The sequence below is a fragment of the Asterias rubens genome, chromosome 5, assembly GCF_902459465.1.
Source record: "Asterias rubens chromosome 5, eAstRub1.3, whole genome shotgun sequence".
NCBI lineage: Eukaryota > Metazoa > Echinodermata > Asteroidea > Forcipulatida > Asteriidae > Asterias > Asterias rubens.
Genome location: NC_047066.1, coordinates 14,541,069 through 14,567,667, shown reverse-complemented (window position 1 = coordinate 14,567,667; position 26,599 = coordinate 14,541,069). Strand labels below are relative to the sequence as shown.

General features: G+C 39.5%; 1 protein-coding gene across 2 annotated transcripts; it reads left to right on the top strand.

Annotated features, from left to right (window-relative positions):
• The first annotated feature begins 2,499 nt into the window (after positions 1 to 2,499).
• On the top strand, positions 2,500 to 26,065 carry LOC117290314 (tripartite motif-containing protein 42-like). 2 transcript variants are annotated; one of them, XM_033771635.1, is made up of 3 exons: positions 2,500 to 2,655; positions 3,925 to 4,996; positions 23,756 to 26,065. In XM_033771635.1, exons 2-3 carry the CDS (start codon positions 3,954 to 3,956, stop codon positions 24,666 to 24,668), a joined length of 1,956 nt encoding a protein of 651 aa, XP_033627526.1. In that variant the 5' UTR covers positions 2,500 to 2,655; positions 3,925 to 3,953; the 3' UTR covers positions 24,669 to 26,065. The 2 variants fall into 2 exon arrangements, with proteins under 2 accessions (XP_033627526.1, XP_033627527.1); XM_033771636.1 differs by lacking the exons at positions 2,500 to 2,655; positions 3,925 to 4,996 and adding exons at positions 13,155 to 13,272; positions 14,534 to 15,605.
• Positions 26,066 to 26,599: the final 534 nt, after the last annotated feature.

Below are 26,599 nucleotides of genomic sequence, written 5' to 3'. Positions count from 1 at the left end.
CTGTGGCGGCCATCTTGGATTTGGGATTTTGAGGCATTATGGGACATTTTTTAGCTTGGCACACAGCAAATTCGAGCTCAGCACCCCTCAATAAAAGCTTTTATGCCATTAATTAACACAAATTGCCTTCAGGGTTGATTTTTTTTTGAAAGTTTACCCAGTCTATATTGGGCCCTTTACTTCATCGCGATTTATGGAGCATCACGTCCCACGATAGCGAGTTTTCGGAACATGCTGTGTGCCACAAATCTAATCTGTATACTGTTTTTTTTTCTTTCTTTTTTCGGTTTTTTTTTCAGGGGGCGGTAAGAGCGTAGGCCTCTTTTTAGTTTATTCTCATCTGAATTGGTCCTGTAAACTTTTCTGGTCAATAGGCTGCACCAAAAGGGAGCACTAAACGTGAACGTCAAAAAAGTGTATTGTTTATTGTCTCTTTGGGCTTATTGCATCTCGCAAAATTTTAATGACACAATTTCTGACCGTTCATGTTCACGCTGCTCTAGGAACAAACCTCCATACATGCCATATCTCTGGAACCCTATATATCGTACAAACTAAATAAAAACGGTAAATTCGTCCTCACTCCTTAATACTTCTCTAACTTATTTCACTTTCAGAAAGCATGTCAAGTTATTTTTAGGGTTCGTTAAGTCCAGTTTGGGTCGATTTTGTAATAGACAAACTCCTAAAAATGTACCCGATTCAGCCGCATGAGGGCTCTTTTGTTAACATTATCTCCAGTAAAAAAACACGACGGGACGATTGCTGAAGTAGGCTACAAAATGGATTTGGCAAAATGTACATTCTGAGACCTGACCGACACACTGCTCTTACCAATTTTGTAAATGGACTTATTCAAAAGGAAACTTAATGTCGTTTTGCTTCACAACTTTGGCCAAATGCAAAGTTCTTTTTTTACAGCTTCCAAACAGCCTTTGACGTACGTGTATAAGTTTTTCACAATCTTCCGTGATGGGGTAAACTCTGAAACTGCAACACTATACCTCCATGAACAGACCGTATTCTAAAACGGTATTCATGTACTCATTTGAGTTTACTGGCAAAACTTATACGAAAGGAATCACAATGTATACACTCTCTTCTTGTAAATAATTTGTTCTATAAAGATAGTGTCCATAGTTTAAAAACAGCAAGATACGCTTTGCATCAATAGTGCAATTTCTGTATGGAGATTTATTGTAAGTCCGAGGTCGCCACCCACTTTCAATCTAAAGTGGTCCCACAGGGACCTCCTTCACCAAGCAACAGGTGGCCTGTCTCAAAACCAGACAACACGCCACTCACAATACACTGACCAGAATGTAAGAAGAGGTTGGGCTCTATTTGACATGCTTACTTTATTTGTGTAAGCCCCCCCCCCCCCTCCCAAACCCCAAATTGTTATTAATTGTAAAGTTCCCTTAGACACCTTACAGGCTCCTTCCAACCTATAGCCCTACCCAATGTTTCGAAATTATAAAGCTTCCGTTTGATCCCATCCTTGTCCATAATTCTCATGCCGTTTGGAAGTGAATGCTTTTTTATAATTATTATCCATTTAATCTTTTCAACAAATGAGTCACCATGGCAGAAGGATTTCTAGGAAGTCTGGTAACAACATCGACCAGTGGTTGACACATGGTCGCCTGCGAAACATCAATCTGTGAGTTACTTCATTCATGCAATGCAAATTCGTGAGATTTGTTTCGGTTTTGTCCTGGCAACCAGCCTCTTCGACCCTGCGCGGCAATGAATGAACCAATCCGGAGAACCATGCTTAGTACAGCACAAAAGTATTCGACCAAAAAGGGCGGATCGAATGGCAGGTGGGCGGGCAAAAAGCAAAGAGTGAACCAATCCGGAGAACCATCTGCGAAACACTGTCCAATGAGTCACCTGTCAGAAGGATTTCTAGGAAGTCTGGTAACAACATCGACCAGTGGTTGACACACGGTCGCCGCCCAAACTTCCTCCAATCATATGACTCGTAAGTGGGAGTTTGGGTCAGGGTTTTGTAGACTTGCAACCCGACGTCTGAAAAGACACGAACGTGTGGAATTCCATACACACAACCGTGTTGATTTCAACAAGTATGCCATGCCACTGGACCTTCTAATTTCAATCCCAGATGGCGCGGGTTACGCTTTTAATAGTATAGATATGGTTTAATGCAGAAAAGATAGATTGAAAGTGTGTATGATTTCATTGATTATTTATTATTATATATATATATTTTTTTAAACCAGGGCGGCATCCAACAGAGCAGGGATGAGCAACATGTTATTATGTTTACTTGGCCAATCACTCAGTTTGAAATCTTCGACTACATGTATGTTAAAATAGAACACGTCCACTGTAGAGGTGTAGGGCCTAAAGTCTACATGTACATCATCATGCCTTGTAATGTAATTGGTACCACACTTCACGGTGACATCATTGGATCTATAAATAGAAAGGGGATTTGTTTTTTTCAAGGAGTGATGAGCAATAATGCCAACTGCTACAGAGTGCACTAGGGACTGTATGAATCAATACAGCACAGACCCAGCACATACAAGGAACAGGAGGGTGTGGATATTAAAAACACCAGACATAAGTCACGTCTTATTTGTTGGGTGAATTTATGAAGAAAGACCTCAAACAACACCAAGAACTGTAAGTACTTGTTAGTCCGTGAACTGTAGGGAAAATTATTTATACCATGTACCTGTAAAATATGGTTTGCATGTGATTGTTAACGAAGGTACACTGACACACAGCCACTGACTGCTAGTGCTACATGCATGAAAAGTAGTTGTGGATTTTCCATTTAACTTTAGTAATTATCAGAACAAATCTTTTACAGAGGTCTTTCAAACAATACATTAATTATATTCCAGAAAATTGATTTTGCCTTTTCATACTTGAATTTCTCACCCTTGTAAACACCCAGTAAGTAAGGCAGTTTCCAAGGAAAACCCCCTGCGGTGTTTCGTTAGAGCAAGAACTCTCAAGGTTTTTGCACCTTGGGTGTGCATTTCCGTGAGAAAATGGCTGAATATACACATGGGGAGGTTGTGGGGTTACAAATCTTCCAGGGGAATTTCCCAAGGTTTCATTTCCTGGGAATCGTTGGAATGTTGTTAGTAGATAATGTTTTAGATAAAAAGGGCTATTTCAGGGATACCCCCCCCCCCCCAAAAAAAAAAAAAGAGTTTTAATGGAATCTTCCGCTCACCACTTCTAGAACCTCCCTGCCTGTTGAGTCTAGGCTCGTGGAGCGCACTCAACAAATTTGCTAAGGAATCCGACAAACTTGTGCACAATTCACGTTTTGCGCTTTGCCGAATTGTCGGATGAATCATCTGATAGAGCAAAAAGCGTGCGCAATCTTCAAATTTGCACTCTGTTCGCATGCCAGCTCAAGTTAATAATTCTGAAAAACTGCGAGCATTCTGAAGATTGTGCATTATTTTCTTGTTTCTTTTCTTGAGTCTCACGCCTAATGCGTGAGTCTCACGCCTAATGAGTGAGACATGTGAGACTTGGTAGGTCTGCAACTAATTTTTCTTTTAAATAGGGTCAGTCAATAGTTGAGCAACTGCCAGGGGCAAAACTATATATAAAGGGCAGTTAAGCAAATTCTCCAAACAAGTGGAGTACTATATTTATAGGCCTTTTTGTACCAGAAGAGGGCACTAAATTTTGAGTCTCAACCTCAACACAGCCATGAGCGCAATATATTAATATGTGTTGTAATGTAGTGTTCAACATGAACAATGCACAAATTATGCACTATACATACATGCAAAAAACATGGTCCAGCACATTGTCTTTTGTGCAAGTTGAGTCACCTGAAGTCATTTGACACAATGAAAGATACAACATCTGACTGAAAACATGAGTAGGTTAATCAAAAATGAATTAACCTTTTTGTACCAACAGGGAAAGATTGTAACAAGCTAAAGTCAAAGATGGCTGCCCGTATCACAGTCCATTCAGTGCTTGATAAGATCAGTAAGGATCATCTAGAATGTCCAATATGCACCAATCGCTTCATCAATCCAACAATGCTAGACTGTCTACACAGCTTCTGCTTCACATGCCTCAAGGAGCTTCACCAACAAGATCCTAACAACTCCATCCTACTGTGTCCTCTGTGCAGAAAGAAAACAACACTAGAAGACAACAAGGTTGACAGTCTACCTAAGGACTTTAAACTCAATGCCCTGGTGGATGAGTTTACTGTTCAGGAGCAACTTATTGAGGGTCATGGGTCAGAGGTCAAATGTCAAGCCTGTAAAAGAGATCATACGGCTGTTTCCAGATGTATTGACTGTGAACATTTTATTTGTCATGAATGTCAACAAGCACATCAGCATATGGCTATTTTGGAATCACATAAAATCTACTCACTTGCTCAACTGCAATCAGGTGTAGTAACCTACCGCAGTAAAATCAGGGAGTACATTCCAAAGTGTGGCAAGCACAGTGATCAGACTCTCAACATCTACTGCAACACATGCCAGAAGTTAGAATGCACAACTTGTACCATTCTTGATCATGCAAACCAAACACATGACCCCATCGGCATACCTGAGGCTTTAGACAAATGCAAACAGGAAGTCGCAGAGCTGGTTGCAAAAGCTGAGAAATGCAAGGCTGATATTCAAACTGCCATGGAACAAGCTAGTGAGTCTTGCAAGAAACTGGAATCTTCATATGCTGAAACCAATATGAAAATCTCCCAGAAGGCTGTCAAGGAGAGAGCAAAGATCACCGAAGAGGAAAAGCAGCTGAAGCAAGAGGCAGAGAGTGTTTACAAAGACAGAGTTCAGACATTTGTAACTGCAGAGGCAACCAACACAAAAGAAGTGACCCAGGTAGAGCACAAGCTGGATGAAGTGAATCAGTTCATGACCCAAGCAAGCTCTCATGAGATTCTGGATTTCAAGCTGAAACTTGTAAACAATCTTGATGAACTTACTAAGATACAAGGTGAGATTGTGTCTGACAGGCTTTCCTTTCTTGAGTTTGAAGAAGGTGAAAGGTCAGTGGGAAGACTGGTGCTGGAAGATGAGCAACAAGCTAAAGCAGAGGCTCAGGCCAAGGAACATGAAACAATCCATACAAAACAAAAGTGGAAACTGAAAGAAAGTTTCAGTCGATTTGGCTTCACGCAATTTCAGACGGAAAGGTTTGTTACAGCTTTCTCCGACAATGAAATAGTAGTATTAGATATAGACCACAATGCATTGTTTGCATTAAAACCTCAAGTAGCAGCAAACACATCACAGTCTACTCACTGCCCACAAAGATTAAAACTAAAAGGTCTTTCTGAACCATCAGCACTCACTGTGGGCAATAATGATCACCTGTATGTGATTGACAATCTAGAAGTCAAGGTCTTTAACAGGAAATATAAGCCCCATCATCAGTTCAAACTAAGTGTCAAAGACTTCTCCCCATCATGCCATGCATTGGATGAAAACAATCTCATAGCAGTGGGTTATTCAGAAGGGCAGAAGATCTCACTCTACAACCCTGATGGATCACTCATCAGAACATTCTCTACTCCAGTACAGGTAGACTATTTGACTTTATACAAGGAGAGGATTATCTACAGCAGTAGAGGTGATCTTACACATTTACACTCAGTTGATTATCAGGGTGGAAAGGTGTTCTCAGTAGATATTAATCAGTCTGAAGATTCCTGGGGTATTTGCTGTGATAAAGATGGAAGTATCTTTGTTGCTCAATATAATGGGACAACACAAAACAATAGAATATGTCAGTACAGTTCTGATGGCAAGTACATTGGATGTGTCATTGAGGATTGTGGTGATGCCTATGACATCACATTCACACCATCTGGCAATCTTGTAGTAGAAGCACAGACATCAGTAAACATCTTCCAAGTTGTTTTCCAGTGAGAATAGTACCTCACTTAACATGCGAAAGTGAACTATAAAAACAAAACAACTGATCTAATTATATCATAACGTACACATTACACTAGTTCATGATATTGTAAATGTAGCAATTTGCTGGCTCCTACCTAATTAGGAGACTTGTTGCAGTAGTCACATTTTTAACAATAACATACAATGTCAATGGGTAAACAACGTGATTGAAATAACTTTGAGACACTGTATGTTGTACAGGATTACAAGGTTTATATTTGTTGTGTTGTCATTTAGCCTCTGAGGAAGACTCCTGCTAGAGTCGAAATGTCAAGCCTCAAACTATTTGTTGAAATACAAGGTTGTCAGAGATGCACTGTTTAAAATTTCAAGGAAGACTCATTGAAACCAACTATTCCAAAGCAAAGACACAGATAATAGGATTAAGTGTACAGTAAAAGAAAGAGGGGTTTATGGGCGTCATCTGGACAATCTGTTTATTGTTAAGTCTTCCTGCCCTGCTGGTCAATCTGTTTTGTACACTTGTAAAAGTATTATTGTTGGAAGTGAACATTTTTGACACCTTATATTTGATTCATCAGAATATCTGGATAATTAATTTCCTAAACCTAAATATATCCTTGAAGAGCATCCACAATCTGAAATGTCTGAAGCCAAAGGCAAAGGAGGCAATATGGCATTATGTACGATACGATGCTTCACAACAAAATATTGTAAATCGCCTAAATTACTGTTTATGTGAAGAAAAAAAAGAAAAAAGAAAAAAGAAAAAGGGATACAAAAAAAGGTGTTCCACTTCCATGTGACATCCAAATTTGGTACAGAATCACGTTAAGATAAGATGGAATGTGGAACAACAAATACTCAAAAATAACCTTGTTGCATCTTGGTTGCATTGCTTTCTTAATTCTAATGCCTGTCAAATGGAATCAAACAATGTACTCACCACCGTTTAAATAAACTGACGATTATTGTTATTTTCTTTTACTACTATTCTTATATTTTCCATTTTGCTTGTAAATTAACACAAACACTTCATCACTTTCATCTGCTAGCTCCCAGATGTATATAAAATTGCTTTATTGTTTTACTAAGCTTTTTAAACTAAAAGACAGTTACTGTGTGTAAATTGCAAAATAAATGTATGAAATGAACAGGTTGAAATGTAGTTGCATTTACATGCATTAGAGGGCACTGTTGTTCAATAAGGTCACATTAATTTTTAATGCCTGTCAACTGAAATCAGACAATGTACTCACCACTGTTCAAGTAAACTAATGATTATTGTTAATTTATTTTTACTACTTTTTTTTTATTTTCTATTTTGCTGGTTAGTTTAGATGAACACATCATCAGTTATGCTCTCACTTGTATAGAATAATGCTTTCATTTTAAAAGCTTTTTAAAACAAAAGTATCTTGTGTAAATGGAAATTAAAAGTTTTGAATGTATTTGATTAGTTTTAAAGCTGGCTGAGTGGTTTATAGAACATTGAACTGAGGCTCTGGTACTATTGGAGTCTGGTTTGGATCTTGGGCCCAATTTCATAGAGCTGCTTCAGCCCTAAAAAAAGAGGCAAGCACAATAAAAATATAACAAACAAAGATTAAATCCAATCATACCATGTATTCTACATGTACCATCTGTGATTCGTACACTGCTGATTTTTGTTGTTAAGCAGAAGAATTTTTAAAAGTACTATTTACTCTTGAATAGATCCAGTTGGGCCCTGGTTACGTAGGTGGCACTCCTGTCAAAGTCTACGTTTTTTTTGTTTTAAGCAGAAGACTTTTTAAAAGCAATATTTACTCCTGAATAGCTCCAGTTGGGCCCACAGGTTACGTAGGTGGCACTCCTGTTAAAGTGTACAATTTATGTCCTGTACTATAATGACCATACTCACTAAAGAGTACTGTACACTTGCAATGGAATAGAAGCAGCTACTTTGCTTCCACACCAGTGTGTCTTACATGAAGACTGGGCCCAGTTTCATGGAGTTGCTTGAGCAGAAAAGATTTCTTAAAGATTAAATAGAATACCAGTCTAATAACAGGGTACTCCCATGACATGGTATTTTGGCTGGACACCTTATTGGTGACCATGTTTGTTATACTCAGCTACTGGTTGTACATTAAGCAGCTTTATGTACTGGTCCTAGCTGGTAGCACACTTCACTATGAGCTTGCTGGTGTTTGTCATTCTTAACGTGAAACATTGTACAAAGCTGCCATTCATAAAAACACTCAAATAAACAGAACATGTATATTCTAGTACTATCAATAGTTCTATGAATGATTTTAGGTTGAACAAAGAGCAATTGACTTTAGAGCAGATCTTGAGCAAATTATTACTTGAATTACTGTACTGAAGAAACAACATGACTGCTATAGCCAGGTCCCATTCACTGCTAGTACAACATCCCCACATACAGGGGTCATTGTGATGGTACATGGTATGAGATACTTACCATAACAGAAGAGGGATCATAATTTTTGACCTTTGAAAGTTTGTTCTGTGTGCGTTGTAAAGCAGGAACATAAGGTAACAACACACTTGAAAGCCTGTGAGTGCTGCACTACTGCACTTTGTGCAGCATCAGCATATTGAATGTATCCAATGAGATTGTAAATAAATGTTCACAGTGTAAACCTAAACCTAAACGGATACAAGATTTTTCTTGTCCATCAAACACTATGATAATTGTTATTATTTAATCGGAACAAGACTCTATGACAATTGCAAATTTATTAAAGAGGGGCTACAGGATGCTCTGAAATATAGTTATTACATTTTTCTATTAAATGGAGTCCATAGGAAACAGAAAAAATATAACGAGTCTCTTACCTCAAGTAAAAATATGGTAAAAAATGTTTTCTCCGAAACACTCAAAGTCTATTTGGCCAAAAAAGGGTAAAAGTTAAAATATTGAGATTGTCCTGTAGCCCCTGTTAGTAACATTTATTTTTTTTTAAGTTTGAAGTTTTCGTCTGCATTCGTGGAAACCTGCTTTGGCTATTGATAGAATGGTGAGATTAAACAGTCCAGAAATTTATCAGTCCAGATTAACAACCTCATATGATATTTGTACAGGTCTCTCGAACAGATATTTATCAAATTTACCCTCGAAGGTCCGAAGCGACTTTTACTGCGTTTACACTTGATCCTCCTACAAGAATCCAAGGAGGATCAGATCCCGAAAGCGAGATCAAGCATTTTTGTGCAGGGATCCCCACTCCGCGTTCACACTTGAGTGTGATCTCGCATTGATCTCGCATAGATAAATGGAAGTTCAGTTCAGCTGACGGCAAAGGTTACTGTGCGAGGTCATTGATTGTGTGCGCTAGTTTTTTTAACGACCTGACACACCGGATGTGAGCAGCTTAAGTTGCAGGATCTGATCTGGATCGGTGTTCACACTTTTTTTTTGATCGCCTTTACAGGATCTGATCTCCCTTTGATCTAGCAATAAAGGGAGATCAACAAGGAGGATCTGATCGTGATCCTGATCACGTTCACAATAGCTGGTGATCTCCCTTTGATCGCCCTTTTGAGATCAGATCCTCCTTTGATCCTCCTAGCAGGATCAAGTCTGAACGCGGTGTTGATGTTGTTGTCAATGTGATTATACAGAGGATTCTATAGCACAGGAGACCAGCCATTGATCATGAGAAGGTCCGGTCCTCTACAGTTGCCCTTTTGATTTTCATTAAAAAAAAACAGGTTTTTTAGATTATAGGAGGAGCAGATCCCTTTGACCAGGGGAACGGCCAGGAAGGGTGGGCAGCCCAAACGTTGAAAAAAGTCCATCCACACTCTTGCAATCGAACACTTTGGAGTTCCACGTACAAAAAGTACCACCAAAACTCTACGATTTATACAAGATTTGAATAGGCCCTAAGGTTGTTGTAGCTGCAGCAAATGAAACTGCTCTTTAGACCCTACTTTTATGTTTTCAGTGCTGATTGAGACCATTTCAATGGTAATTCTTTTTTACTGATCATCGCTTAAAAAAAAAGGAATACATGTATGATCCCCAAAATGCTTTTGCAGCTGATTGCAATACGCCCCCCCCCCCCAAAGCCCCTCCCCATGCTATGTTCCACCATAACAAATACTAGCAGGATGCCGCGCTTCGCGCTTCGCGCGGCACCCCGCAAGATGATGAAAATCCTTTACACAAATATTACGAAATGTAATGTGGGTGAGGGTGTTATACGCCTCTCTTAATATTTATGCATGGCGCATAATTCTAACCCAAAATGAAGCTATTGCGCACGTCTGCCACTACTTGCAGTGGCTGCGCCCACCTCGTATTGGGTTAGACGACGTACCCTATGCATACTTCTGAGAAACTATAAGGCTCCCCCGTGAGCCTTATAGGGGTCTAATATTTTGTGCCACCTTAACGCTATACGTTTTTAAAATCAGCGTTGATAGGTGAAAGTTTTACGACCGTTAGCCAGCAATAACTAAAGTTTCTTTTGTACTACACTACCAAAACTTTCCCCACACACTCAATATACATTCATAATGCTTGAATTTCCTTTTTGTTAAGTGAAATTAAAAAACATCATCAAAAAATGACATTTTCTGCTCGGTACTCACTGTTGTTTTTCTGCTGCATCGCACCAGCCTACTACATGTAGATCGACGAACTGCCGAGCCGCGGCAGAGTCGGACTAAACCATTCTGTGAAAGGCAGTGCAGCAATGCGTGGGTGCTGTCCGTTTATAATACCCGCCGTTCGCGCATAAAGCTTGCACGCACTGTGGGACATTTTTTAGCTTGGCATACAGCAAATTCGAGCTCAGCACCCCTCAATACCCCTTAAAAGCTTTTATGCCATAAATTAACACAATTTGCCTTCAGGGTTGATTTCTTTTGAAAATTTACCCAGTCTATATTGGGCCCGATACTTCATCGCGATTTATGGAGCGTCACGTCCCACGATAGCGAGTTTTCGGAACATGCTGTGTGCCACAAATCTAATCTGTCTATTGCTTTTTTTTTTTTTTTTTTTCTTTTTTTTTTTTTTGGGGGGGCGGTAAGAGCGTAGGCCTCTTTTTAGTTTATTCTCATCTGAATTGGTCCTGTAAATTTTCTGGTCAATAGGCTGCACCAAAAGGGAGCACTAAACGTGAACGTCAAAAAAGTGTATTGTTTATTGTCTCTTTGGGCTTATTGCATCTCGCAAAATTTTAACAACACAATTTCTGACCGTTCATGTTCACGCTGCTATAGGAACAAACCTCCATACATGCCATCTCTGGAACCCTATATCGTACAAACTAAATAAAAACAGTAAATTCGTCCTCACTCCTTAATACTTCTCTAACTTATTTCAATTTCAGAAAGCATGATGTCAAGTTATTTTTTAGGGTTGGTTAAGTCCAGTGATGGTCAATTTTGTAATAGACAAACTCCTAAAAATGTACCCCATTCAGCCGCATGAGGGCTCTTTTGTTAACATTATCTCCAGTAAAAAAAACGACGGGACGATTGCTAAAGTAGGCTTCAAAATGGATTTGGCAAAATGTACATTCTGAGACCTGACCGACACACTGCTCTAACCAATTTTGTGAATGGACTTGTTCAAAAGGAAACTTAATGTCGTTTTGCTCCACAACTTTGGCCAAATGCAAAGTTCTTTTTTTACAGCTTCCAAACAGCCTTTGACGTACGTGTATAAGTTTTTCACAAACTTCCGTGATGGGATAAACTCTGAAACTGCAACACTATACCTCCATGAACAGACCGTATTCTAAAACGGTACTCATGTACTCATTTGAGTTTACTGGCAAATCTTATACGAAAAAAATCACAATGTATACACTCTCTTCTTGTAAATAATTTGTTCTATAAAGATAGTGTCCATAGTTTAAAAACAGCAAGATACGTTTTGCATCAATAATGCAATTTCTGTATGGAGATTTATTGTAAGTCCGAGGTCGCCACCCACTTTCAACCTAAAGTGGTCCCACAGGGACCTCCTTCACCAAGCAACAGGTGGCCTGTCTAAAAACCAGACAACACGCCACTCACAATACACTGACCAGAATGTAAGAAGAGGTTGGGCTCTATTTGACATGCTTACTTTATTTGTATAAGCCCCCCCCCCTCCCAAACCCCAAAATGTTATTAATTGTAAAGTTCCCTTAGACACCTTACAGGCTCCTTCCAACCTATAGCCCTACCCAATGTTTTGAAATTATATAGCTTCCGTTTGATCCCATCCTTGTCCATAATTCTCATGCCGTTTGGAAGTGAATGCTTTTTTATAATTATTATCCATTTAATCTTTTCAACAAATGAGTCACCATGGCAGAAGGATTTCTAGGAAGTCTGGTAACAACATCGACCAGTGGTTGACACATGGTCGCCAGCGAAACATCAATCTGTGAGTTACTTCATTCATGCAATGCAAATTCGTGAGATTTGTTTCGGTTTTGTCCTGGCACCCAGCCTCTTCGACCCTGCGTGGCAATGAATGAACCAATCCGGAGAACCATGCTTAGTACAACACAAAAGTATTCGACCAAAAAGGGCGGATCGAATGGCAGGTGGGCGGGCAAGGGGCAAAGAGTGAACCAATCCGGAGAACCATCTGCGAAACACTGTCCAATGAGTCACCTGTCAGAAGGATTTCTAGGAAGTCTGGTAACAACATCGACCAGTGGTTGACACACGGTCGCCGCCCAAACTTCTTCCAATCATATGACTCGTAAGTGGGAGTTTGGGTCAGGGTTTTGTAGACTTGCAACCCGACGTCTGAAAAGACACGAACGTGTTGAATTCCATACACACAACTGTGTTGATTTCCACAAGGATGCCATGCCACTGGACCTTCTAATTTCAATCCAAGATGGCGCGGGTTACGCTTTTAATAGTATAGATATGGTTTAATGCAGAAAAGATAGATTGAAAATGTGTATGATTTCATTGATTATTAATTATTATATGTTTTTTTAAACCAGGGCGGCATCCAACAGAGCAGGGATGAGCAACATGTTATTATGTTTACTTGGCCAATCACTCAGTTTGAAATCTTCGACTACATGTACGTTAAAATAGAACACGTCCACTGTAGAGGTGTTAGGGCCTAAAGTCTTGCCTTGTAATGTACATGATGTACCACACTTCACGGTGACATCATTGGATCTATAAATAGAAAGGGGATTTTTTTTTTTCAAGGAGTGAAGAGCAATAATGCCAACTGCTACAGAGTGCACTAGGGACTGTATGAATCAATACAGCACAGACCCCGCACATACAAGGAAATAGGGTGTGGATATTAAAAACACCAGACAGAAGTCACATCTTATTTGTTGGGTGAATTTATGAAGAAAGACATCAAACAACACCAAGAATTGTAAGTACTTGTTACACCGTGAACTGTAGGGAAAATTATTTATACCATGTACCTGTAAAATATGGTTTGCATGTGATTATTGACGAAGGTACACTGACACACAGCCACTGACTGCTAGTGCTACATGCATGAAAAGTAGTTGTGGATTTTCCATTTAACTTTAGTAATTATCAGAACAAATCTCTTACAGAGGTCTTTCAAACAATACATGAATTATATTCCAGAAAATTGATTTTGCCTTTTCATACTCGAATTTCTCACCCTTGTAAACACCCAGTAAGTAAGGCAATTTCCAAGGAAAACCCCTTGCGGTGTTACGTTAGAGCCAGAACCCTCAAGGTTTTTGCACCTTGGGTGTGCATTTCCGTGAGAAAATGGCTGAACTACACATGGGGAGGTGGTGGGGTTACAAATCTTCCAGGGGAATTTCCCAAGGTTTCATTTCCTGGGAATCGTTGGAATGTTGTAAGTAGATAATGTTGTAGATAAAAAGGGCTATTTCAGGGATACCCCCCCCCCCCCAAAAAAAAGAGTTTTAACGGAATCTTCCGCTCACCACTTCTAGAACCTCCCTGCCTGTTGAGTCTAGGCTCGTGGAGCGCACTCAACGAATTTGCTAAGAAATTTGCTAAGACAAACTTGTGCCCAATTCACGTTTTGCGCTTTGCCGAATTGTCGGCTGAATCATCTGATAGAGCAAAAAGCGTGCGCAATCTTCAAATTTGCACTCTGTTTGCATGCCAGCTCAAGTTAATAATTCTGAAAAACTGCGTGCATTCTGAAGATTGTGCATTATTTTCTTGTTTCTTTTCTTGAGTCTCACGCCTAATGCGTGAGTCTCACGCCTAATGCGTGAGACTTGGTAGGTCTGCAACTAATTATTTTTTTTTAAATAGGGTCAGTCAATAGTTGAGCAACTGCCAGGGGCAAAACTATCTATAAAGGGCAGTTAAGCAAATTCTCCAAACAAGTGGAGTACTATATTTATAGGCCTTTTTGTACCAGAAGAGGGCACTAAATTTTGAGTCTCAACCTCAATACAGCCATGAGCGCAATATATCAATATGTGTTGTAATGTAGTGTTCAACATGAACAATGCACAAATTCTGCACTGTACATACGTGCAAAAAACATGGTCCAGCACATGGTCTTTTGTGCAAGTTGAATCACCTGAAGTCATTTGACACAATGAAAGATACAACATCTGACTGAAAACATGAGTAGATTAATAAAAAATGAATTTACCTTTTTGTACCAACAGGGAAAGATTGTAACAAGCTAAAGTCAAAGATGGCTGCCAGTATCACAGTCCATTCAGTGCTTGATAAGATCAGTAAGGATCATCTAGAATGTCCAATATGCACCAATCGCTTCATCAATCCAACAATGCTAGACTGTCTACACAGCTTCTGCTTCACATGCCTCAAGGAGCTTCACCAACAAGATCCTAACAACTCCATCCTACTGTGTCCTCTGTGCAGAAAGAAAACAACACTAGAAGACAACAAGGTTGACAGTCTACCTAAGGACTTTAAACTCAATGCCCTGGTGGATGAGTTTACTGTTCAGGAGCAACTCTTTGAGGGTCATGGGTCAGAGGTCAAATGTCAAGCTTGTGAAAGAGATCATATGGCTGTTTCCAGATGTATTGACTGTGAACATTTTATTTGTCATGAATGTCAACAAGCACATCAGCAACTGACTATTTTGAAATCACATCAAATCTACTCACTTGCTCAACTGCAATCAGGTGTAGTAACCTATCGCAGTAAAATCAGGGAGTACATTCCAAAGTGTGGCAAGCACAGTGATCAGACTCTCAACATCTACTGCAACACATGCCAGAAGTTAGAATGCACAACTTGTACCATTCTTGATCGTGCAAACCAACCACATGACCCCATCGGCATACCCAAGGCTTTAGACAAATGCAAACAGGAAGTTGTAGAGCTGATTGCAAAAGCTGAGAAATGCAAGGCTGATATCCAAACTGCCATGGACCAAGCTAGTGAGTCTCGCAAGAAACTGGAATCTTCATATGCTGAAACCAATATGAAAATCTCCCAGAAGGCTGCTAAGGAGAGAGCAAAGATCACAGAAGAGGAAAAGCAGCTGAAACAAGAGGCAGAGAGTGTTTACAAAGACAGAGTCCAGACATTTGAAACTGCAGAGGCAACCAACACAAAAGAAGTGACCCAGGTAGAGCACAAGCTGGATGAAGTGAATCAGTTCATGACCCAAGCAAGCTCTCATGAGATTCTGGATTTCAAGCTGAAACTTGTAAACAATCTTGATGAACTTAATAAGATACAAGGTGAGATTGTGTCTGACAGGCTTTCCTTTCTTGAGTTTGAAGAAGGTGAAAGGTCAGTGGGAAGACTGGTGCTGGAAGATGAGCAACAAGCTAAAGCAGAGGCTCAGGCCAAGGAACATGAAACAATCCATACAAAACAAAAGTGGAAACTGAAAGAAAGTTTCAGTCAACTTGGCTTCACACAATTTGCTACGGAAAGGTTTGTTACAGCTTTCTCCGACAATGAAATAGTAGTATTAGATATAGACCACAATACATTGTTTGCATTCAAACCTCAAGTAGCAGCAAACACATCACAGTCTACTCACTGCCCACAAAGATTAAAACTAAAAGGTCTTTCTGAACCATCAGCACTCACTGTGGGCAATAATGATCACCTGTATGTGATTGACAATCTAGAAGTCAAGGTCTTTAACAGGAAATATATGCCCCATCGTCAGTTTAAACTAAGTGTCAAAGACTTCTCCCCATCATGCCTTGCAGTGGATGAAAACAATCTCATAGCAGTGGGTTATTCACAAGGGCGGCAGATCTCACTCTACAACCCTTATGGATCACTCATCAGAACATTCTCTACTCCAGTAAATGTATACTATTTGACTTTATACAATGAGAGGATTATCTTCAACAGTAGAGGTGATACACTTTTAAACTCAGTTGATTATAAGGGTGGAAAGGTGTTCTCAGTAGATACTGATCAGTCTGAAGGATCCTGGGGTATTTGCTGTGATAAAGATGGTAGTATCTTTGTTGCTCAATATGATGGAGAAACCAATAGAACATGTCAGTACAGTTCTGATGGCAAGTACATTGGATGTGTCATTGAGGATTGTGGTAATGCCTATGACATCACATTCACACCATCTGGCAATATTGTAGTGGCAGCAGACCAATCAGTACACATCTTCCAAGTTGTTTCCCAGTAAGAATAGTACCTCACTTAACATGTGAAAGTGAACTATAAAAACAAAACAACTGATCTAATAGTATCATAACATACACATTACACTAGTTTATGATATTGTAAATGTAGCAATTTGCTGGCTCCTACCTAATTAGGAGACTTGTTGCAGTAGTCACATTTTTAACAATAACATACAATGTCAATGGGTAAACAACGTGATTGAAATAACTTTGAGACACTGTATGTTGTATAGGATTACAAGGTTTATATTTGTTGTGTTGTCATTTAGCCTCTGAGGAAGACTCCTGCTAGAGTCGAAATGTCAAGCCATAAACTATTTGTTGTAATACAAGGTTGTCAGAGATGCACTGTTTAAAATTTCAAGGAAGACTCATTGAAACCAACTCAAACCAAAGCAAAGACACAGATAATAGGATTAATTGTACAGTAAAAGAAAGAGGGGTTTATGGGCGTCATCCGGACAATCTGTTAATAGTTAAGTCTTCCTGTCCTGCTGGTCAATCTGTTTTGTACACTTGTAAAAGTATTATTGTTGGAAGTGAACATTTTGGACACCTTGTATTTGATTCATCAGAATATCTGGACAATTAATTTCCCAAACCTAAATATATCCTTGAAGAGCATCCACAATCTGAAATTTCTGAAGCCAAAGGCAAAGGAGGCAATATGGCATTATGTACATTACGATGCTTCACAACAACAAAATTGTAAATCACCTAAATTACTGTTTATGTGAAGAAAAAAAAAGGGAAAAAAAGAAAAAGAAAAGGGATACAAAAAAAGGTGTTCCACTTCCATGTGACATCTAAATTTGGTGCAGAATCACGTTAAAATAAGATGGAATGTGGAACAACAACTACTCAAAAATAACCTTGTTGCATCTTGGTTGCATGGAAACAACAATTTAATAAGTGGACAGTACAAATAGCAAGATTTATTGCCCCTAACTAATTTACTGTCTGTCTCTTCACATTTTGCAGAGTTTGTGAGTACTTATAATACAATGAATGGCTTATCATGCCCACCTATTATCTTTAACGATGAAGTTTGGTATTCCAACATGCATTAAAGGACACTGTTGTTCAATAAGATCACATTAAATTTTATTCAAACTAATAGTTGTTTTCTTAATTCTAATGCCTGTCTAATGGATTCAAACAATGTACTCACCACCGTTTAAATAAACTGACGATTATTGTTATTTTCTTTTACTACTATTCTTATATTTTCCATTTTGCTTGTAAATTAACACAAACACTTCATCACTATCATCTGCTAGCTGTCACGTGTATATAAAATTGCTTTCTTGTTTGCTTTTTAAAAGAAACGACAAGTACTGTGTGTAAATTGCAACAAAATAAATGTATGAAATGAAAAGGTTGGAATGTAGTTGCTAATAGCGTGTTAAGTGTTACAGCTGATTGGTTTATAGAGCACTGATTTAAGTATTCCTAACACAGTTATTCAAACATGCATTAGAGGGCACTGTTGTTCAATAAGGTCACATTTATTCATATTAATAGGGTTTTTTTGTTTTGTTTTTAATGCCTGCCAACTGAAATCAGACAATGTATTCACCACTGTTCAAGTAAACTAATGATTATTGTTAATTTGTTTGTACTACTTTTTCTATATTTTCCATTTTGCTTGTTAGTTAAGATAAACACATCATCATATATGCTCTCAAATGTAACGAATAATGCTTTCATTTTAAAAGCTTTTTAAAACAAAAGTATCTTGTGTAAATGGAAATGAAAAGTTTGGAATGTATTTGATTAGTTTTAAAGCTGGCTGAGTGGTTTATAGAACATTGAACTGAGGCTCTGGTACTATTGGAGTCTGGTTTGGATTTTGGGCCCAATTTCATAGAGCTGCTTCAGTCCTAAAAAAAGAGGCAAGCACAATAAAAATATAACAAACAAAGATTAAATCCAATCATACCATGTATTCTACATGTACCATCTGTGATTCATACACTGCTGATTTTTGTTGTTAAGCAGAAGACTTTTTAAAAGCAATATCTACTCCTGACTAGCTCCAGTTGGGCCCACAGGTTACGTAGGTGGCACTCATGTCAAAGTGTACAATTTATGTCCTGTACTGTAATGACCATACTCACTAAAGAGTACCATACACTTGCAATGGAATAGAAGCAGCTACTTTGCTTCCACACCAGTGTGTCCTACATGAAGACTGGGCCCAGTTTCATGGAGTTGCTTGAGCAGAAAAGATTTCTTTAAGATTAAATAGAATACCAGTCTAATAACAGGGTACTCCCATGACATGGTATTTTGGCTCCACACCTTATTGGTGACCATGTTGTTATACTCAGCTACTGGTTGTGCATTCAGCAGCTTTATGTACTGGTCCTAGCTGGTAGCACACTTCACTATGAGCTTGCTGGTGTTTGTCATTCTTAACGTGAAACATTGTACAAAGGTGCCATTCATAAAAACACTCAAATAAACAGAGCATGTATATTCTAGTACTATCAATAGTTCTATGAATGATCTTAGGTTGAACAAAGAGCAATTGATTTTAGAGCAGATCTTGAGCAAATTATTACTTGAATTACTGAACTGAAGAAACAACATGACTGCTATAGCCAGGTCCCATTCACTGCTAGTACAACATCCCCGCATACAGGGGTCATTGTGATGGTACATGGTATGAGATACCTACCATGACAGAAGAGGGATCATCATTGTTGACCTTTGAAAGTTTGTTCTGAGTGTATTGTAAAGCAGGAACATAAGGTAACAACACACTTGAAAGCCTGTGAGTGCTGCACTATTGCACTTTGTACATAATCATTTGTATCCATTTAGATTGGAAATAAATGATCACTAAGTGTAATCCTAGACTTAATCGGTACACCCAAGTAATTTCTTGTCTATCAAAAAACATGATATTTGTTATTGTCAAATGCTAAGTTTAGAATAATACTCTATTACAATTGCAAAAGTTTCTCATGAAGTTGTAACATTTACTTTTCAAAAGTTTGAATAGTTTGATTTCTTCCACACTCGTGCTTTTGCTATAGATAGAATGGTGAGATTGAACAGTCCACAAACTGAACGTTCCAGATTTAACCTTGTTGAGAATCTTGGGCTTCAGTCAAGGGAATAGATATTTTTTTTTAACTTATACTTGAAAGTCCAAAGCGACTTGATGATGTAAAGATGATACGACATGATTCTAGTATTGGAGACCAGCAATCGGGCAATGGTCCCAAGGGTTTTGTGGTCCCCAGGGTTATTGGGTCCCCAGGGTTTCGGGGTCCCCAGGGTTTCGGGGTCCCCAGGGTTTCGGGGTCCCCAGGGTTTTGGGGTCCCCAGGGTTTTGGGGTCCCCAGGGTTTTGGGGTCCCCAGGGTTTTGGGGTCCCCAGGGTTTTGGGGTCCCCAGGGTTTTGGGGTGGGGGGTAGGTGATGCCCTGGCCTGTGGCATAGGTGACCAAAGATGTAAATAGTTTGTAGGTTTTTGCCCTTCCTTGGCACTTGACGATGGGATTCCATGAGTTCCTCTCCCAAACAAGTGGCCGGGCCTAAACAGGCAAGAGGACATACCTGGCGACGGTCCCCAGGGTCCTTGGTTCTAGGGGCTTCCCTTGCCTGGATGCGGGTGACTGACCAAAGTGAGAAAATTACAGAAGTTTTTGCCCTTCTTGTGAGCTTGGTGATGGGGCTCGCAGATCTCAGGGTATATTGTCAACCTAAGACAATATATTGCAATTGATTACGTAATATCTGTCCTCCAAAACCCGCCCAGCCCCAACTTCAGCCAAGTATTAAGCCATCTGGTAGATGGTGTAAGAGTGCTTTACACATGCTCATACAATAGATGCATTTTGAAATTGTACAGCGTATTTGTTCAAGGGAATGTATATGAATATTTTTGTGTTGTAAGGAATGACATATTTATATGCAGCATTTTTTTGAAGCCTTTTCTGTTGGTTCACACCTGAAACCAGCTTGAAATCTTCCACTCGTTGTGCTCAAACGTACAAAAGGACCTGTCTACTATAGGTGTAGTCTACATACAATGTTTATACTGTACTTATGAATCACACATGACTGACCTCATTGGGGATATAAATTGAAAGGGATTTTTTTTCAGGGATCGCTGAGCAATATATGCCATTATGCAAACTATGATACTACATGTACCCCGACTACTTGGCACTATAAACAGGTACGCCTCAAACAGCACAGCACAGCAGTGTACTAAAGGAGGTTGAGGGTGTAAAACACCAGAAGTCACACCTTGTTGGGCTTACTGACGAAGAAAGACCTCAATCGACATCAATAATTCTATTATCATATACAGTTGTAAGTATATTATTCCATGAAGTATAGTATAGGGACAATGATTTAAGAATGGGGTAAAAAGAGGCAAAATTAGCCAGTGATTGTTGACAAAGTTGTTGCACAATAGGGTGTGCATGAAAAAATAGTTGTGGATCTTTTGTTCAACTTAGTCATCATCGGCAAACCTCCTTCGTTCTCTTCATATGGCCTTTTGGAAGTTTGAAAGGGTTAGCAAATCAGGTGTGTAAAGGGTAAAATATATCACGGCAGGAAATTAACGGGTTGTTTTCATTCCTATGTGAACTTCCTGGTATGATATATTTAACCCTTTCACACTTGAATTGCTTATACCTCTGCGAACTCCCAGGAAGTAAGGCCATCAAGGAAAATAACTTCCGGGTTTAATGTGTTTCATGAAAAAAAAATCCATTATTGGAAAAAAATGGGGGGGCTCTCAGATATGATAGTATGCATCTCATGAATATGTATATCTTTCTTCAGACCTATCAGACCACAGGATGTGAAGCAAATTAATTATTCATTTTGACGTCCAATCACGCACTTCCCTTATCACGACCTTTTGACCCTATTATGCTCACAGAGCGTTCGTGGTGGTGGTGTGTGATGTAAACATGTCTCGTCTTTCGCGGGCAATATGGTAATGAGTTGACCGTGGGAACTCTTCGCTTATTATAGTAATGAGGTCAGTGGCTTCAACACAGACCATACAAGGCTGTCGGCCTGACGGCCGACGCATGCGGATAGTGTACGGGCATCATGTCGTGCGATGGGTACACATTTTACGCACAGTGTATACGGGTGGGTTTTTATACAGCGACGGTCTTTTTTTCTGAGTGAATAATTCGACTGCCTTGAGCAAGGCTACATCAAGGAACATGTAGTTGTGGATTTAATGCGATGAATTTGCTGGGGTTTTATTTCCTGTGATTCGGCATTTGGCTTGGTAGTAAGTGTGAAAAGGGCTTCAACAGTTACGTATCTTTCCTTTTACTGTTTTTGTAAAAATTTAAAAAAATGGGGAGGGGTGCTTGTAGGTACTTAACATTTAAATTCTTCAAAACTGCTGGGCAAGCTACATTTACTCAATTATCCTAAAGGCCTATAGTCATCAGGGGTGTGCACGATAGCCTGTTGAAAAAGTGCAAAGCTGTCATTAGTTTTGAAAGCCCCACTCTGCCATCCAGGGCATTCGCATGGTTTTATCTTCATGTTTTTATGAGGGGAGTTCATTAAAAACAGAAGAACCACATCATCCCTGATTCATTTATCAGTTGAGGTACCTTTTATTTCCAGCAACAGCAAAAACTTGGGCCTCTTAAACCTTTTCAAATGAAATACGTTCACTGTCAAAGCATCTGATATATAATGACTGTGCTTTTCACTGATATAAAGAGGACCCTCTTCATCTGGTGTCACCTTAACTGTTGTCCCTATGTACTTACAGCCCTTGGGTTGACTACAAATACAAATACATTTTGGCATTGATGAACATTTCTTATAGCTGAGAAACCTTAAAGAGGCGAATTAAACTCCATCAGTTTGAGGTTCCTCAACAGATAGGAATCACGTTAGACTTAAATGTACATTGTATACAAGCAGTTACCAGAAGAGGGTGTAGGTTTGGGAGCTTCATCCATAATTACCCAAGTCAGCACATTAATTAAAGTATAGTAGTGTTACAATGGGTACATTGGTAATTTGTAAGAACGTGGTTCAAGAACACTGACTTTACACTACAAGGCAAGTACACTAGCCTACCTAAATCATTTAACACATGACTGATAAAAACATTCAAATTCTAAACTACAATGAATTTACCCTTTTGTACCAACAGGGAAAGATTGTAACAAGCTTAAGTCAAAGATGGCTGCCAGTATCACAGTCCATTCACTGCTTGATAAGATCAGTAAGGATCATCTAGAATGTCCAATATGCACCAATCGCTTCATCAATCCAACAATGCTAGACTGTCTACACAGCTTCTGCTTCACATGCCTCAAGGAGCTTCACCAACAAGATCCTAACAACTCCATCCTACTGTGTCCTCTGTGCAGAAAGAAAACAACACTAGAGGACAACAAGGTTGACAGTCTACCTAAGGACTTTAAACTCAATGCCCTGGTGGATGAGTTTACTGTCCAGGAGCAACTCATGGAGGCTCATGGGTCAGAGGTCAAATGTCAAGCCTGTAATGATGAACAGCATGCAGCAATTGCCAGGTGTGTAGACTGTGATTATTTCCTTTGTCAGGATTGCCAAAATGCACATCAACGTTTTCCTGTTACTAAATCTCATCAGGTCTACATGCTGGCACAGCTGCATTCCGGAGAAGTCAACTACACGTACAGGAGTAAAATCAGGGAGTACATTCCAAAGTGTGGCAAGCACAGTGATCAGACTCTCAACATCTACTGCAACACATGCCAGAAGTTAGAATGCTCAACTTGTACCATTCTTGATCATGCAAACCAACCACATGACCCCATCGGCATACCCGAGGCTTTAGACAAATGCAAACAGGAAGTTGTAGAGCTGATTGCAAAAGCTGAGAAATGCAAGGCTGATATTCAAACTGCCATGGAACAAGCTAGTGAGTCTCGCAAGAAACTGGAATCTTCATATGCTGAAACCAGTATGAAAATCTCCCTGAAGGCTGCCAAGGAGAGATCAAAGATTACCGAAGAGGAAAATCAGCTGAAGCAAGAGGCAGAGAGTGTTTACAAAGACAGAGTCCAGACATTTGAAACTGCAGAGGCAACCAACACAAAAGAAGTGACCCAGGTAGAGCACAAGCTGGATGAAGTGAATCAGTTCATGACCCAAGCAAGCTGTCATGAGATTCTGGATTTCAAGCTGAAACTTATAAACAACCTTGATGAACTAACTAAAAAACAGAATGAGATTGTGTCTGACAGGCTTTCCTTTCTTGAGTTTGAAGAAGGTGAAAGGTCAGTGGGAAGACTGGTGCTGGAAGATGAGCAACAAGCTAAAGCAGAGGCTCAAGCCAAGGAACATGAAACAATCCATACAAAACAGGAGTGGGAACTGAAGGAAAGTTTCAGTACACTTGACTTCCCAGAATTTCAGATGGTAAGGTTTGTTGCAGCTTTCTCCGACAATGAAATAGTAGTATTAGATATAAATATTTACCAATTTGCCTTCTCTACATTAAAACCTCAAGTAGCAGCAAACACATCACAGTCTACTCACTGCCCACAAAGATTCAAACTAAAAGGTCTTTCTGAACCATCAGCACTCACTGTGGGCAATAATGATCACCTGTATGTGATTGACAATCTAGAAGTCAAGGTCTTTAACAGGAAGTATATGCCCCTCTATCAGTTCCAACTAATGGTAAGAAACTTCTCCCCATCAAGACTTGCGGTGGATGAAAACAATCTTATAGCAGTGGGTTATTCAGAAGGGCAGAAGATCTCACTCTACAACCCTGATGGATCACTCATCAGAACATTCTCTACTCCAGTAAGAGCAGACTATTTGACTTTATACAATGAGAGGATTATCTACAACCGTAGAGGTAATAAACATTTACACTCAGTTGATTATCAGGGTGGAAAGGTGTTCTCAGTAGATATTGATCAGTCTGAAGGTTCCTGGGGTATTTGCTGTGATAAAGATGGAAGTATCTTTGTTGCTCAATTTGATGGAGGAACCAATAGAATATGCCAGTACAGTCCTGATGGCAAGTACATTGGATGTGTCATTGAGGAATGTGGTCATGCCTATGACATCACATTCACACCATCTGGCAATCTTGTAGTGGCAGCAGAACAATCAGTAAACATCTTCCAAGTTGTTTCCCAGTAAGAATAGTACCTCACTTAACATGGGAACCTACGGTTCTTTTCAGAACCACCCCAACTCATTCAGAGATTATCATTACATGGTGTTACCGCAAACCTTACTATATCCTATTTCCACCACGCAAAAATTTGAATCCTAGAAATCTGCTTTTAAATGGTGTTTGAAGCTTTGCATCAGTCTTTTTTGAAGGAGTGGTGGTTCTGAAAAAAGACGGTTCGGTCCAACAGCGCACACAGGATTATGTTTTGCGGGGGTCTCAAACCAATTTATTGGGTGGGGTCCAGGGACCAGCGTTATGGCCCCATGTGGGGTCCGGGGCTTTCTCCCGGACCCCTAAGCTTTCTAGCGTTTTGGGGGTGAAAAATATAGCCTCTTTATGCATAAATTTAGAAGAAAAACATACTTTTTAAGCACTTCTGATTCATATAAATGTATCGTCTATAATTACGAACTGCACAAACCAGTCAATAAATGTATGTGTATATGGTAGGACTTATTGCCATTCATATGGGTTAGGCTGATGCCAGCATGAACCCCCAAATTGTTATGGCATGTTGGTGAAATACGTGTACAGTGCTGCAAAAACAGCCCACTGTACTTCCAATTTATAAAGTACATACCGATGATGAAGCCGTCTCTGGATTGTCACTCATCTGGGTTGGGGTTTGTCTCAATAAAAAAGGCAGATAATGCCCGCAATCCGCATGGAGTCCTAAAAACAATGATGTGCAACATCAACTTGTGCAAGGTACATTGTCAGCAAAGGTTTTTGTTTTAAATAGTAATGCTGCGGACGTGGTTGAAAAGAGAACATTATAGGCGGTGCTACCTACTTTTCATCACTGGGCGGCAAATTCCATGAATAAGGCGGCGTCAAACATGATCGGGTCGGTCGGTGTCTGGTTTCATGCATATTCAGTAAAAACATCGCGGGTAAAAAAACATTACTCTCCGGCGTTTTTCAAATTTAAGTACTAGAAAACCATTGAATGCCGGAGCGACCAAGAACGACGTGAGATATATTTTATCCTGGACAACGGGTTTCAAATGCTTAATATGTTATTGTTGCAAGTTTACACAATTAAAATCTTTCACCTCACACCTCACACCTCGCACCTCGCGTTATCGAATATCCCAGATAAAAGAGTTATTTTGGCAGGGAAAAAAATGCGAATGGCAAAGGAGGAAAAGAAAATACTACCACCGGAAATAAAAATTAAAAAAAACTACACATGCATTTGCGTCTTTTCTCCCTCGTTTTTTTTTCCTTTCCCCTTCCTCCCCTCCCCCATTATTATTTTTTCCTTTCTTCTTCTTTCCTTCCCTCTTTCTCCCCCGTTTTTTTTCTTTTTTTCTGTTGGGGGACCCTCTTGGGAGGGGGCTCAACCCCCCCCCCCTTGGGTGCGCCGTTGGTTTGGTCTCAATGTTTCAAACAGTGTGCAGAGTATACTGTTTGGAACGTCCTTCAAAAGACATTTTACTCATGGTTGTACCCGCAAGTTACTATTCATATTTAGTCTTCTCACAAAAATAACACTGTGAAAATATGAACTCAATTGGTCGTTCCATGTAAACCTCATGATATTTGTACAGGTCTTTGCAAAGCCTACACTTAAGTTTGCATCAGGAATAAAGAATACTCTTTGTTGGTTTTTACCAATACACCGATGTCTGTTACCACTGTATACAAAGCCTACATTGTCGAGTGGATTGTCAAGGAGGGAGGTAGGTGTTATTGTCAAATTGTTCTCATCAGGATAAAACTCTAGGATTTTTAGAAAATCGTCTAATGTCTACTTCAACAGTCTTATTTTTCCCCTCTTTCGGGGAATCTCGATATTGCTATTCATACACTTATGAGCTTGATGAAATCAAGTGGTGAAATCAAGGTTTTCATTGAAGGATCTACATGAACATGTCCATGACTTCTACAG